The 14,372-nt window shown below is 50.8% G+C and overlaps 1 protein-coding gene across 5 annotated transcripts in view; it reads left to right on the top strand.

The window, feature by feature from the left end:
* Positions 1–545: 545 nt before the first annotated feature.
* The window catches only part of SNX30 (sorting nexin family member 30), a 110,341-nt gene continuing 96,514 nt past the window's right edge, over positions 546–14,372 (top strand). For 2 of the 5 annotated variants that reach the window (XR_015727345.1, XM_045814793.2), the window contains exon 1: positions 1,556–1,878. Coding sequence is in view for 4 of the 5 variants with exons in the window: in XM_045814793.2 (XP_045670749.2) it covers positions 1,723–1,878 (156 nt within the window). In the remaining variant the exon portion in view is untranslated. Of the gene's footprint in view, positions 573–1,554; positions 1,879–14,372 lie in introns of those variants that run through there. The other 3 variants (XM_045814795.2, XM_045814796.2, XM_045814794.2) reach the window with 3 other exon arrangements.

Genomic DNA, 14,372 nt, shown 5'->3' with positions numbered 1-14,372 from the left:
TTTCCAGTTACAGCCATGCTATTTATTTTGATGCTAATAAAAACAGTTAATAGGGTCTGTAGTAGTTGTAAGCAGCCCTTGAGTATAAAAGTATTAATTTTACCCACCTCTAAGAGGACCAGACATTGGCATTCTTGTGAGGTAGACAGACGCAGCATTTAAAACTGTTCCCGGTGCCCTCTGAATCCTATTCTCCCCCCACCAAGGCAGACCCATGTCGGGGAGAGAAAAGATAACGTGAGGGCTAAGGCCCAGTGCACGACACCAGGGGAAATAAGGGAAGCTCTTTGAAGCTCAGTGAGTCTCTGAGTGATATTTGGGTCAGATTCAACTCTCTGCATTCTCTTCCTGCTTAAGTATTACTTGTTTTGCGATAAAGGTGTGGCGGAGAACATGGTGAACCAGCTTCAAAATTTGTCAGGTGAAACTGGACCAACCTAAAGAGGTTGGAAATCGACAAGAACACCCACCCATTGAGCCACCCTACCCTTTACTTTGCTAGAAGTCATCTCTTCTTGTGCGGACGGATGCCCTCCATGACTCGGTCCTAAGAAAAGAAGATGCAGAGACAGGTAAGGTGGGAAAAGGAGGCGAACTTCCACCCCAGAGCTTAAGGAACGCCTTGACTATTTCCACTCTGCTAACAAATAAAAATGAGAATTCAGCTCAGCCAAAGGCCTGGAAAGGAAGCACAAACGCATGAAAAATACGGTTCTCCAAAAAGGCAGTTGGGTCAAGGTGTGAGTTTGAATCACACATCATTTCCAGCACTCCCTTTCTTTTCTGCTGCTCACTGAGGTTTTAGCCTTACACAAAGTGGGCTTCACCACAGAAGCAAGATGGCCTGGGGATCTCGGCGCGCATGGGAACAAACCTCCCACAGCCTCCTTGAATTCCCTTCTGGGTTCCCCACCCCATGTCCTCCAGCTCCTCTGCGCCCCGGAGCCTTTTATGCCATTCTTATAATGCGTGGCGCGTTATCTTCGAGGCCAGAAGATCCCGACTCACGTGCGGGCCCCAAAGCCCCCAGCCCCCCGCGTGGCTGCCGCGGACGCCTCAGCCAACGCGGCTGGAACGGAACAGGATGCTCCAACGTCTTTTTCCACCGCTGAGTTCCGTTAAGCGTTTGTCTGCGGACGGCGCGCGGTCCCCACAGCGCGGCCTCTCGGAGGCAAGGTTGGCCACGCGGAGGACAGCGGCCGAAGGCTCAGGGCGCACTTCCTGCGGGGCGGCGGGCGGCGGGCGGCGGGCGGGGCTTCGGGCGCGCCTCCTCGTCCCCCTCCCCTCCCTCTCCTGTCCTCCCCTCCCCTCCCCTCCCCTCCCCGCCTCCTCCTCCTCCCCCCCGCCTCCTCCCCCTCCCCCCCGCCTCCTCCCCCTCCCGGGCCGGCCGAGGCGCCGCGGGGGCGGGGCCGCGAGCGGGCTGGGCGGCGTGGCGGAGCGGGCTGGGCGCCCCCGGCCAAGGTGCGAGCGAACCGCGGCGGGCTCGGGCGCGGAGCCAGGGCGCGCGGTGCGGAGCAGCCCAGCCCAGCCGCAGCTCCGCCCGGCCCCGCGAGGCCACAGACGAGCCGGCGGCTGGCGGCGGCGGCGGCTCCCAGCCCTGCCGGTGCAGGGCCTCCGACCGACCGCGGCCGCGAGCGGGGCCTGGGCGCGGGCGCTGGGGGAGCCCCCGCCGCGGCGGGCACAGGAGGAAGCGGCGGCGGCGCCTCCCGAGCCGTGCGCGCCATGTCGGGCGGGCCCCCCAAGGGCCTGCCGTCCACCGGGCCCCACTCCCTGCTCGACATGCCGCACCCGCTGGCCGGCTCCAGCAGCGAGGAGGCCGTGGGCGGCGACAGCACGCCCAGCCCGGACCTGCTGATGGCCCGCAGCTTCGGCGACAAGGTGGGGCGCACGGGGCTGGGGACCGGGAGGCGCATTTCGCTTTTGCGGGGGGGATGGTGGACCCGGAGCTCCCTCCGGGCACCGGGCCGCGCCCACCCTGGCGCCCCTGTCCGGGGGCGGGTGTGCCCTGGGCCCCAGAGCCTTCGGAAAACGCGGCCCTCCCTGCCGCCCCCGCGGGGTCGCAGCCGCGGGGAGAGCGGCGGGAGGGGGCGGGCATGCCGGCCGTGACGGGTCGCGGGCGCCGGTGACAGCTGGTGGGGAGGGGTCCTGCCCGCGTGTTGGGGCCGGTGGCGGGTGTGCGGTGCCCGGCGCGTGTGTCCGGGGATGGGGTCCCAAGTTCCTCCGGGTGCATCCCCGAAGGCTGAGCTGCCGGGTAACTTGTAGCTCCCCCACTTTCCTGGGACTGCAAAGGAGCAAGAGTTAATGGTTTTCCGTGATAGGACTGGCAGCCTTGGTCTTACTGCCAGAGTCATTTGTGGGGCGTGATCTTTGTTTAGGTTTGCTGTGTGCCCTGAGGAGTCACCTGACTCCGACCCCAGCCGGCGAGGGGAGCGTCTCGCTGTGGTTTTCTGTCTGGGGCTCGGTTCACCTCTGACGGCCCTCCGCACTGGTTAGCTTTGGCAGAGGCCCGTTTTGTGGTTGATGGAGAGAAAGCTCGCCCTTTGACCTTCTTTGTGCAGAAGGAGGCCCCTGATTTTCTTCGAGCAGCATAATCCTGGTGCGGCTTTGAGAGACAGCAGAGTCCGACGAAGGGTGAGGGGCGGTATCCCCCTACCCCTCCGTTTCAGCTGTGACCAGACTTGAGCTGTGATTCTGTCAGCGCTGTGGTGCCCACCTACTCACTAATTGCGTAAATTAGAATTGTTCTTAACACTTGTGATCAGAATTCCCTCCTCCCGGTTAAATACTACATGAATTCCTCCTAGTCCCAATATTACATGGAATCAGAGGACCTAATTCTTTCCCCCATAGATGGGAGGGCATGTGGTACAATAAAAATGAGTATTAGTGCACCGAACACTCAAAATAGCTATTGAGGGGAACTTGACGTACCTTCTTAAAAGAGTTTTTTGAAAGCCAAGAGTGGGGAGTAGAGCATTAGGAGCAAAAAAGCTTAAAAAGCTAACGAAACCAATGGATTGAGCAGTTTGAGGTGTGTGTGTTGGGGGGAGGGCTGTTTGTGATTATTTCTCTTTATTTTACAGATGATAAACTATATGAATGGTTATGCTGCTTGGAAATACCTTGTGCATATTTGACATTCAATCCGTAGTTGTTGAGTGACTGAATGAATAATTTGTTGCTTTCTTCTAGACCGAGAAACGGTTCCTACATGCATGTAGGACAGGGACCCAAGTTAAACCTTGTTTCCTTCTCAGGATAGTGAGTTAAGTATCTATTGCTGTGTGACAAATTACTCCAAAATTTAGCACCTGAAAATAATGTGTGCGGGTCAACAGTATCATGTAGGAGCAGCTTAGCTGGGTGGTTCTGACCTCAGGTCTCTTTTGAGGTAGCGGTCAAGGTGTTGACGAGGGCTTCAGTCATCTGCAGGCTGGGTTGGGGGAGGATTAGCTTCCAAGCTCACTCACTCGGCTGGTGGCAGGCCTTAGTTCCTCTTCATAGGGCTGCTTGACATGGCAGCTAGTTTTCCCCCAGAACAAGTGGTCTAAGAGAGCAAGAGATCCCAGGACTCAAGCTACACTCTTGTATAATCTAATCTTGGAAGGGACATAATTCTGCCATATGCTATTTGTCACACAGACCAATGCTAGTACAAAGTGGGAAGAGGGTATAAATACCAGGAGGTATAAATATGGGAGCCGTCTTGAATGCTGGCTGCCACGGATGGCTATTTTATTTATTTTCAAAAAGTTTGTATGCATGATTATTACTGTTATTATTATTACCTTTAGTAATCACTACACCTAGTGTGGGCCTCAAACTCATGACTCTGAGATCAAGAGTCACGTGTTCTTCTGACTGAGCCAGACAGGTGCCCCCACTGGTTTAAACATTTGCTTAATGATCCACTCTTGGAGGATACCTGTCTCAGAAATATGGGCATTTTACTAATAAATACGGGGAGGACAAACGCCCTGAGCCACTAAGATCTTGTTGGTGGGCGGGAAGTCAGGCCCAAGTCTAATTACTGCTGGCTTCCTTTAGGGGGACAGTTCTGTGAGAAAGACCATGTTGAAGCCGTTATTATTAATTATTGAATATTTAATGAGTCTCCTTACAGCTGTAAGAAGCATCAAAATGACATCACTCCCAAGGGCCTGATTTATAGTAAGCCACTTTTCCTTAGAGGTTAAGTAATGCAATTTCTTTCCCTGACTGGAAGTAACATTTTCCTTGAATCTTGGCATGCACGTGTGTTCTAGCAACTGTGGAGAAATTTCTGTAGAGAGAAGCTAGCATTCAACCGAGGTGAGTCAGGACCAGTGGAAGGAAGCCTTCCCTTTGGCCTCTTTCTCCTGCACGCCAGCATGGGGGGTCACTGGAGGACAGGTAGGAAAGCTGAGTGCTGTGATCTGTCTTTGAAAAGAAACCTGTTTTCTCACCTTTTTGGACAATGGAGTTGTGACCCTGGGTGTCTGGTTCAGAGTCAGTCCTGGGCTTGGAGAATGAGGGTTTGACAGGCTGCTCATGGCACGGGGTTGCTGTATTATGCAGAGGGGAGTTGCTTTCTGTGGACCCAGGATGTTGCCAAGAACGGGGAAGCCTTGTGTCTTGGTCCAGCAGACACTTCTGAGGGGTGTCTGGGATGCTTGCTGGAGAAGGAAACAACCACCAAATATGATGGGCTTTTTCATCCACTAACTTCTAAAATCATTCAAACCTTAGAGTTGTGGGAGAATCCTTCCGCTCTCCCAAGGGTTGCGAGGACTAATTCTTTTCATGCCAGATGAACCCGCCAGGCCTTCTGTCACTACATCCTTCATCTCTACCTGAAATGTAAATAAACCACTTGGCCTGACTCTTTTCTTACTTTCATCTGCAAACCACTCTGGGCTGCTTCTCCCCTGACTCAGCCTCCAACTTCTGTGTGCTTCCTAACACTCATACCCCAAGCCCACTCAAGCCCCAGCTGTGGTTAACACCCCTTCCCACTTCCTCAACCTCTTCACTGAGCTCTTCCGCCTGCTTCCTGCCCTCTTTGGTGACTGCTTCTCCCGAAGTCTTCAAAATGGAGGTGTCTTTTCCTCGTCTGCTTCACTATCAGGATCAGGAGATGGGCGTCAGCGTCCTTTCTCCCCACTGCCCTTTACAAACCAAGCTCTTCTCCCTGGGGGCCCATGTCATTTTATTGGTTCATTCACATATTTGAGGGCCTACCACGAGACAGGCACTGGTCCAAGGAACTTGAGATGAGTCAGCCGGTTGGAGACCCCTGCACTCATTGGGTCCTTCTTAGCACGTCCTATGTTATGTAATAAATGCTATGGAAGGGAGAAAAAGTAGGTTGGGGAGGGGGTTCAGGATCACTGGCTGTGGGAGGATTTGGATAGGCCTTCCTGAGAACTGGAGGTTTCAGTAGAGACGCGGAGGAGGTGAGGGAGGGAGTTAGCGAGTGGATGTCTGGAGGAGTGTCCAGTTGGAAGGAACAGCCCAAGCAGAGGCCTGCAGGCATCTACCTGGTATGCTATGGAATAGCCCAGAGGCCACTGTGTCTGGGGCAGAGTGGACAATGGAGAGTTGTTGGCCGGCAGCAGAGAGGGGAGGGTCCGGATTGTGTAGGGCCTCATAGGCCACCCTGAGAATGTTGGCCTTTGCTCTGAGTGCCACTGCAGGGTCTTGAGCAGAAGAAGGGTGTGATTTGACTTACGTGTTGTAAAGGGTCACATGGGCTGTTGAAATGAGAATCCTTTGTTTGGCTATTCCACCGAAATTCATTTCCTTTTAGTTAAAAGGACATAAACCAAATGCAAACTGGCACAGGAAAAAAAAAATCTCCTGGCTTATGTTTTTGGAAAGCCCCAGGTAATTCGGCTTCGGGAGTGACTGGAACTAGGTATTCAAATGATTTCGGAAGTCTATCACTCTCTGTCTCTTGGCTCTGCTTTCTTCTGTGTTAGTTTTATTCTCAAGCTAGCGAAGGACTATGTTCTACAAATAAGCCTCTCAATTTCATCCGAAAGAGAGTACCTCTTTCCTGATAGCTCCAGCCAAAGCCCTGGGCTGGTGTCTCATGAGCCTCAGTTGGGTCAGGCACCAAAACCAAGCTTTGTTAACTCTGATTGCCCAGGTTTGTACCAGGTCCTTATCTTTAGAGAGCGGAGAAAGGAAATTTTTTGTAGGTCTGTGTGTTTGAATTGTGAAATCTACCCGTAAAGTATATAAAGCATTTGAAGAACAAAATGTATCTATACAGTTTAAAGAATAATAGATACTCATGTTCCTCCTACCCTCCAGCTTAAGAGAACATTATTAGTATCTTAGAAGCCCCGGGTGTGTCTGGGGAGGATGGAGGTGGTTTCCAAAGCAGAATCAGGGTGCTGCTCACAGAAGGAGGGATGAATGAATGGGGGACAAGCAGAAACAAGTGTCCAGTTTACAGGACTTCCACGACCTTCTCGTTCCCTGTCATTTCTAACTCCCCTGCTTCTCGTGCGTTACAGTCTCTAGATTTTCATGGCTCAGTCGGTTAAGGGTCTGCCTTTGGCTCAGGTCGTGATCTCAGGGTCCTGGGATTGAGCCCTGCGTCGGGCTCCCTGCTCAGTGGGGAGCCTGCTTCTCCCTCTCCCACTGTTGCTCCCCCTGCTTGTGCTCTCTCTCTCTCTGTCAAATAAATAAATAAAATCTTAAAAAAAAATCTCTAGGGGCGCCTGGGTGGCACAGCGGTTAAGCGTCTGCCTTCGGCTCAGGGCGTGATCCCGGCGTTATGGGATCGAGCCCCACATCAGGCTCCTCCGCTAGGAGCCTGCTTCTTCCTCTCCCACTCCCCCTGCTTGTGTTCCCTCTCTCGCTGGCTGTCTCTATCTCTGTCGAATAAATAAATAAAATCTTAAAAAAAAAAAAGAAAAAAAAAAGCTTTAAAAAAAAAATCTCTAGACCTCAACTCACTGTCTTCTCAAATCATGCCCTCCCCTCAAGGGACTCTGTTCAAACCTTCAAAACTATCAGCTTCTGGACTTTATCTCCACACACCTGGACCTCTTTCTCAGTTCAGCTTTCCTCTCCCTGGCCACACCCTTGTGTTGTAATACCCAGAATGGTTTGGGTTTGAGTTAATGCCACCAGATCTCATCGTCTCTTGCCTTCCCCTCCTCCCAGTCAGCAAGTACCGACTGCACCTGTTTCCTGACTGCTTCTCTTCACCTCCGTCCTTCACAGTGCATGGCTCATCTCATCAGTTCCTCCTGCTACTTCCTTTCCTCCATTCCCATGCTCTCCTTCCTTTCCACCCAGCCTGGATCATTCCACGGGTTCAGGTCTTTTGCCTACACCTAGGGCGCGAACACACCTTGAGAATGGCTGCCAGTGTCGATTCACGGGTACCAACCCCAGCAGGGGCCTCAGTCGTGCTGGGCGCTCCTTTCTTTCCACAGAGGCTCCCATTGTGCACCATGGCTGAGCTAAAGCTGTTCTCTGTTCCTCACACCTTCCGCCCCTTACTCCAGCCTCCCATTGTGCTGATGAGAAGATAGAAGCCACCATAAAAGAACTTCCTTTTTCCAGACTACGGAATGATCCGAATCCATAGCCATCATTTCTTGGTTGCCCCCAGGTACCATAGAAAGGATTCTAGGCCGCTCCTGAACCGTGGGGCCTTCCCTGTGTGGCCTCTCCGAGACCTGGCTCTGTTCATCGTCCTCATTCATTCCTGTGTCTTCACACTCCCTCTCGCCTGGCTCATTCCGTCGATATTTAAACATGCTCAGGTCGCCCTCGCTTGTAAAACAAACCAGGAGTAAAGAAAACTCTGCTGTGAGGCTTGCTTCTTCCCCATCTCATCATCTGTTTTGTGGCTCTTCTTCCCAGCCAAACTTTTTGAAAGAATGGCCTGCCCTTCTCGTCTTGCCGGCTAACTCCTCCACCCCCTGCTGTCTGGTGTCTGACTTTACCCGTGGCTTCCTTCTTGCAAGATCCGGTAGCCGCTTCACCGTCCTCGTCTATCCCGACCTCTTTTCCCGCCAGCACTTGACGCTGTTGAGTAAATCCTGCCGGAAACTCTCTCAGCTTGGCACTCCGGAGCCCGGCTGTCTGTGTTTGAATCCTAGCTCTGCCTGCCTGCAGTCTTTGTAACAGCCAATCATTTATCCTCTCTGAGCCTCAGTTTCCTCATCTGTAAAGAGGGGACAGCAGAAACACCTCTAGCTCATGGCTGATGTGAGGATCCGGGAGTTCATACTTAGAGTAGGGCCTGATACGTAGCGAGCCTTCAGTGAATGTGAGGTGGTGACAGAGGTTATTCCTCGGTGTTGTATTCTCCACATCTTTTGCGCTTCTGCCTGTTCTTTGTCCGTGTCTGTATCAGTTGTGGTCCCATCGGGGTGAAAAACCACTGTAGGTATTTCAAACTGAAAGGCTATAATACAGGGAGTTAGTTACATAGGTGATGGAAGATACGAGACATCAAGCAGAAGATGGTGAGGTTAAGAGAGTACCAACAGCAGGAAACTGCTGTCATCCTCAGGGCCGGAGGGTCAACGGGAGGAGGTGATATTAAAATCCAGGAGCTTCTGTGGGAACTAGAACCATGGCAGGGGGGCTCAACGAGGGTGGGGTCCACAGAGGAAGCAGCTGCTGCCAGGCTCTGGGCAGGGGGAGAAGCACCCTGGCTTCTCTTCTCATCCTGTCTTCTGATCTTTCATCAGTATCTTCCATTGGCCAAAATATCTTCCTTGGTGGGCATGTGACTCTAGGGGAGCCAAACAGTCTTCCTTAGATTTGCTCAGATGGATGCTGGGGGAAGGGGTATCTCTTTCTGTTAGATTGTGAACCTTTGTTTGCTGCGGTGTGGAGAGGGGCTGCTTAAGAAGGGGCCAGAGAGGAGAGGAGAGCCAGGAGAGAAAGGGGGGGACAGGCCCTGAGGATCACTCGAATCCTGTCTGCAAATCAGCGAAGGTGGCGGAGGTGGTGTTTTCACCAGGTCCTTGAAGTTTGAGGAGCCTTTCGGGTACGAGGTGGGGGACAGCATCACGGGCCGAGTGAGTAGCCTGAGCGAAAGTCCCAAGATGGGAAAGACCTGTGCCCGCTGGAATTGGATCGAGTCGGGTCATGTGTTGGGATGAGCTTTGAGGGTCTGGAGGTGGGGATTAGTGAGAGAAGAGGTGAGGAGGCAGGTCAGCAGACGCAAGACTGCTTTGCCTGTGGCGATGTGGGGGTGAGCTTTTATTCTTTAAGCAGGAGTCCACCTAGAGGGTTCTGAGCAGAGACCTGTGCGGCGCGTGCTCGGGACGGGAGTGGCTGGCCGTGAGAGAAGTAGTAGGAGGATGTTAGCCTGCTCTCGGTTGGAGTTGCTGCTGCAAGAAGGAAGATCAGAAAACGTAAAGATGACTCCTTTGGTAGAGGGGGGATGACTGGCGCCCTCGCGGAGAGGCTGTGCACAGGTTGGGAAGCGAGTGTGAGGAGGAAGTGGGGGTGCAGTGTGAGGTCAGCGGTTAGGACAGAGGTGGTCTGAACCTCACCTTTGGAAGCCTCCTCCAAGTTCAAGGCTGAGCCCAGAAGCTGCTTCCAGGAAGCCCTTCCTTGGCATATAGACGCGCAACCCCAGCAGATCCAGGTGGAGCTGGTCGAGGGGGACACAGAAGCTGGGGTGGGTGTCGACAGTCTCATGGAAGGCAGGGCTTGTAGCGCTTTGGTAGGAAGGGTGGTGGCTCGGGAGAAAAACAGGGTTGAGGGAAGACACTTAGGAGAGGGGAGACTTGGGCGTGAGTAAAGGTTACAGGGAAGAAGACAGATGTTTTGTGTTAAAATACAGAACAGCTTGGCAACGGTGCACTAATTCGTGTCTGAGTAATTGGGTTTGTTTATTAGATATTAGAGGGGGCGTACGCGGCCTCGTCTGCCTTGCCCCACAGAATTCCTCGTTCCGCCTGCCAGAGCGGCAGTGAGGATGCTGTTCTCTGTGTGCGCGGCTGGGGCGAGGGTGTGTGGACAAGGGCAAGAGGGATGTGAGCAGAGATGTTTCAGGACCCCTGCTCGAGTAAAGGCGCAGAGGCAAGAAAGGCACACAGCGTGTCTGGGGAGCAGAGTGCAGCCGCTTAAAAAAACCTTTTTGTATCGACATGTGCTCGTATGCCTGGTTCTGGTAGATGCTGGGGACATGGAAAAAGATCAAAATAAAAGGAACCTCCCTCAAGAGGCTCTTGATCTAGTGGACAAGAGATGATTACAGTAGAATGTGAAAAATCTTAAATGTATTTACTAGCTGAGGCCTTGGGCAAGTCTCTTACCCTTGTAATGCCTCAGTGTCCCCCTCTCTAAATTTTGGGTTATTTTTACGGGGGTGTTCGGAAGATGGAATGCTTGTGTGGAATAGTGTCTGGCCTATGGTAAATGCTGTGCAAATGCTAGGTGTTTGTATTGCCTTAGAAGCTGACCCCGAGAAAGAATTTAACCGCTAGTAGTTTATTGGAGAGGAAAGGAGAGGGAGACAGGAAAGGGAAGGCACCAGGAAAAGGTAAGTTACCAAACCAGTTTCCACCCCTTGGAACTTGTACAGAACACACACCTCGCTTATCCACACCCTCGGTGAGGCAGCTGGGGTCTTCAAACAGCAACCTTTATCCGTCATTGGTTGAGAGCTCCACGGATGGCGTGTTCGGGCATTTAATCTCCGAGCACTTTCCAGTCTGCCGTGTGAGTGGGCCAAGTAGGGGAAGCTAGTCAGGCCCAGAAATGCAGGTGCTGGCGGTTGGAAGTGGGCACTGGGCTAGCGGAAGGCCAGTGGGCACTGAACGGGTCAGGGCGAGGGGACATGGGTGGGGCACCGGCCTTCTCTACTACAGTTATTATGAAAGTAAGGTACAGGGATAGAAGTAGGGAGTGACTGTGCTTAAGAGAATGGTGGCTTTTCCCAAGGAGATGATGTTTGAGGTGGAGAATGGAGAAGTAGGTGTTTTACAAATGGACAGAGCAAGGAAAAGTAACCAGAGCAGAAAAGCCAGCAGGTGCCAAAGCTCGGCAATGTCTGGTTACAGGAATGGCCCAGGAAAGGGAGCTGAGTAGTGCAGCCGGAGAGGGGGGGTAGTGGGCAGATGGGGGTCCGTAATGGCAGACAGTGAGGGCTTTATCCTGTGTGATTGGGAGGCCAGTTGTATTTTAAGCAGGGAAGGTGCAGGGCCATACTTGTTCGGTCCCTGTGACCGAGCCCCTAGCTGGGATAGGGTGGGTGGACTCAAGAGGCCGGGAGTTCAGGGAGAAGACTGTTGGAGCAGAAGGTTGGGGGAAGCAGTTTTAGTGGAGTTTTGACTCACCGATTTCAGGGAGCGTGTTGCTCAGGAGTTTTGTTTGCAAATGATAGAGCTCAGGCTCTAAGTTAAGCAAAAAAGGTGAACCTATCGACAGGCTCGCTTTCAGCACAAGAGTGAGCTGCAGGCAGGGGTCTGAATGTTCCCGAGGGTCAGTTTCATGCACCAGGCCAGCTTTATCCGTGAGGGAGGGGAGTGGGGCGACTGGCAGCTCCCATCCCTCCCATTTGACAGCTGTGCCTCCAGAGAGGGTGTAAATCTCTTACACAGTGAAGAATCTCCGGGAGACGTGGCTTGGTCGTATACCCAGCCTGAGACCAATCAGCTGGGCCCAGAGGTTCGACCATGGTTGGGGGAGGGAGTCTGAAAGAGTAAGGCAGCCCTCCTTCCAGCTGCAGGGTTCCGGAGCGGCTCTGAGGTGTGTGTGCTCGGGGAAACAGTAGAAGACTACTCACAGAGCAGACTCTGGACTCACAGGGTTTTGTGACTGGCTGAATCACCCTGGCAAGAATAAAACAAATTTTGGGAGAAATAGGTCAAAAATTAAACTATACATTTTCTAATGCTTTTTATTTTTTATTTTATTTTTTAAAATTATTTATTTTAGAAAGAGAGCACACAAGCAGAGGGAGGGGCAGGAGAGAGAGAATCTCAAGCCGACTCCCCCCTGAGCGCGGAACTGACTCGGGGGCTCGATCTCACAACCCTGAGATCACAACCTGAGCCAAAACCAAGAGGCCGATGCTTAGCCAACTGGGCCACCCAGGTGCCTCAGGCGTAGTTGCTTTTCAAAAGAAAAAATGAGATATAAATCACATACCATAAAATCCACTTTTTAAAAGCATATAGTGCGGTGGTTTTAGTATATTCACAAGGCTGCACAACTGTTACCAGTTTCCAGTTCCAGAATGTTCATCACCCCCAAGATAGCTCATTATGCCCATTAACAGACACTCCCATTTCCCCCCCTCCCAACCCCTGGTAACCACCATTCTATTTCTTGTCTTTATATATATATGATACCTCACCTTTGACACCTTATATAAATAGAATCATACAGTATTTGTCTTGTTGTAACTGGCTTATTTCCTTAGAATAATGTCTTCAAGTTTCCTCCACGTTGTAGCATGTGACAGGATTTTCTTCTTTTTAAAGACTGTATAGTATTCCATTGTATGGCTGGATCACATTTTCTTCATCCGTTCATCTTCTGGTGGACATTTAGTTTGCCCCTACCTCTTGCTTACTGTAAGTAATGCTGTAGTGGGCATGGATGTACAAATAGCTCTTTGTGATCCTGTTCTCATTAACAAAAATAATGTAAACCCAGAAGTGGGATTGCTGGATTATATGGTGTTTCTATTTTTAGTTTTTGAGGTATTTTCATACTGTTTTCCAGTGTGGGTGTACCATTTTATAATCCCACCAAATGTACGCAAGGGTTCTAATTTCTCCACATTCTCACCAATGCTTGTATTTTCTCTCTTTTTTTTTAAAGCTTTTTATTTTTTATTTTTAATTTTAATCTAATATTTTTTAGAGAGGAAGAGTGAGGGGGTGGGGAGGCAGAGGGAGAGAGAATCTTCAGCAGGCTCCGCGCCAAGCGTGGAGCCCAAGGTGGGGCTCGATCTCACAACCCTGAGATCTATGACCTGAGCCGAAATCAAGAGTCGGACACAACCAACTGAGCCACCCAGGCGCCCAGTATTTTCTATTCTTTTGACAAAAGCGGCCGTCCTAATGGATGTGAGGTTTGATTTGTTTTTCTGTGATGATCGGTGCTGCTGAGTGTCTTTTCCTACACTTTCTGGCCGTTTGTATATCTTCTTTGGAGAAATGTCTGGTCAAGTCCTTTGCTCATTTTTGTACTAGATTATTTGATTTTTTGTTGCTGAGTTGTAGGGGCTCTTTTTATATTCTGGATATTAACCCTGATGAAATATATGATTTGTTGATATTCTCTCCCATCCCACAGGTTGCCTTTGTGTATTTTGCACAATTTTTAAAAGTTTGCTATAGTCCCATTTGTCTATTTTTACTTTTTTGCCTGTGTTTTTAGTGTCATAGCCAAGAAATCATTGCTAAGTCCAATGGCATGAAAGTTTTCTCCTGTGTTTCTTCTAGGAGTTTATAGTCTGGAGTCTTAGGTTTCAGTCTTTAATCCATTCTGAGTTAATTTTTGTAGATGGTGTAAGACGAGGGTCCTACTTCATTCTTTTGCATGTGAATTTCTGGTTTTCCCAGCACACCCTTGGAAAGACTGTCCTTTTCCCATTGAGGATGTATATACTTTTTTTTTTTTAAGATTTTATTTATTTATTTATTTGACAGAGATAGAGACAGCCAGTGAGAGAGGGAACACAAGCAGAGGGAGTGGGAGAGGGAGAAGCAGGCTCATAGCAGAGGAGCCTGATGTGGGGCTCGATCCCACAACGCCGGGATCACGCCCTGAGCCGAAGGCAGACGCTTAACCGCTGTGCCACCCAGGCGCCCCCCTTTTTTTTTTTAAAGATTTTAAGAGGATGTATATACTTTTAAACTTAATTTCTTACTAAAATCAATAAATTACGTAGTAGTTGAAATGCTAAGATGGATTTATTCTACAAATGTTTGAGTGACTTCTCTGTACTATGCCCTGTGTGGGAATCAAGATATCTAAATCCTGGAAATGACATCAGCCTGGGACAGGTCTGTAATTAGAATAGATGTGCTTGGGGCGCCTGGGTGGCACAGCAGTTAAGCGTCTGCCTTCGGCTCAGGGCGTGATCCCGGTGTTATGGGATCGAGCCCCACATCAGGCTCCTCCGCTATGAGCCTGCTTCTTCCTCTCCCACTCCCCCTGCTTGTGTTCCCTCTCTCGCTGGCTGTCTCTATCTCTGTTGAATAAATAAATAAAATCTTAAAAAAAAATAGATGTGCTTGTAGAATAGCTGTTTTATTGCAAAAATGGAAGCCTAGACTTTCTTTAGAGCTATTTAATGAGGGCAGAGGTGTGTTCTAAGGAACTGGGCCTGCTGGCATCCTGCTGGCATCAGCATTTATGCTGCAAAAAAGTGCAATATGGCAGCCTTT

Source organism: Ursus americanus, chromosome 18 (assembly GCF_024610735.1).
Source record: "Ursus americanus isolate L20-20 chromosome 18, mUrsAme1.1.p, whole genome shotgun sequence".
NCBI classification, from domain to species: domain Eukaryota; kingdom Metazoa; phylum Chordata; class Mammalia; order Carnivora; family Ursidae; genus Ursus; species Ursus americanus.
Note: the sequence above shows the minus strand (reverse complement) of the source record. Positions and strands in the feature narration are given on the sequence as shown.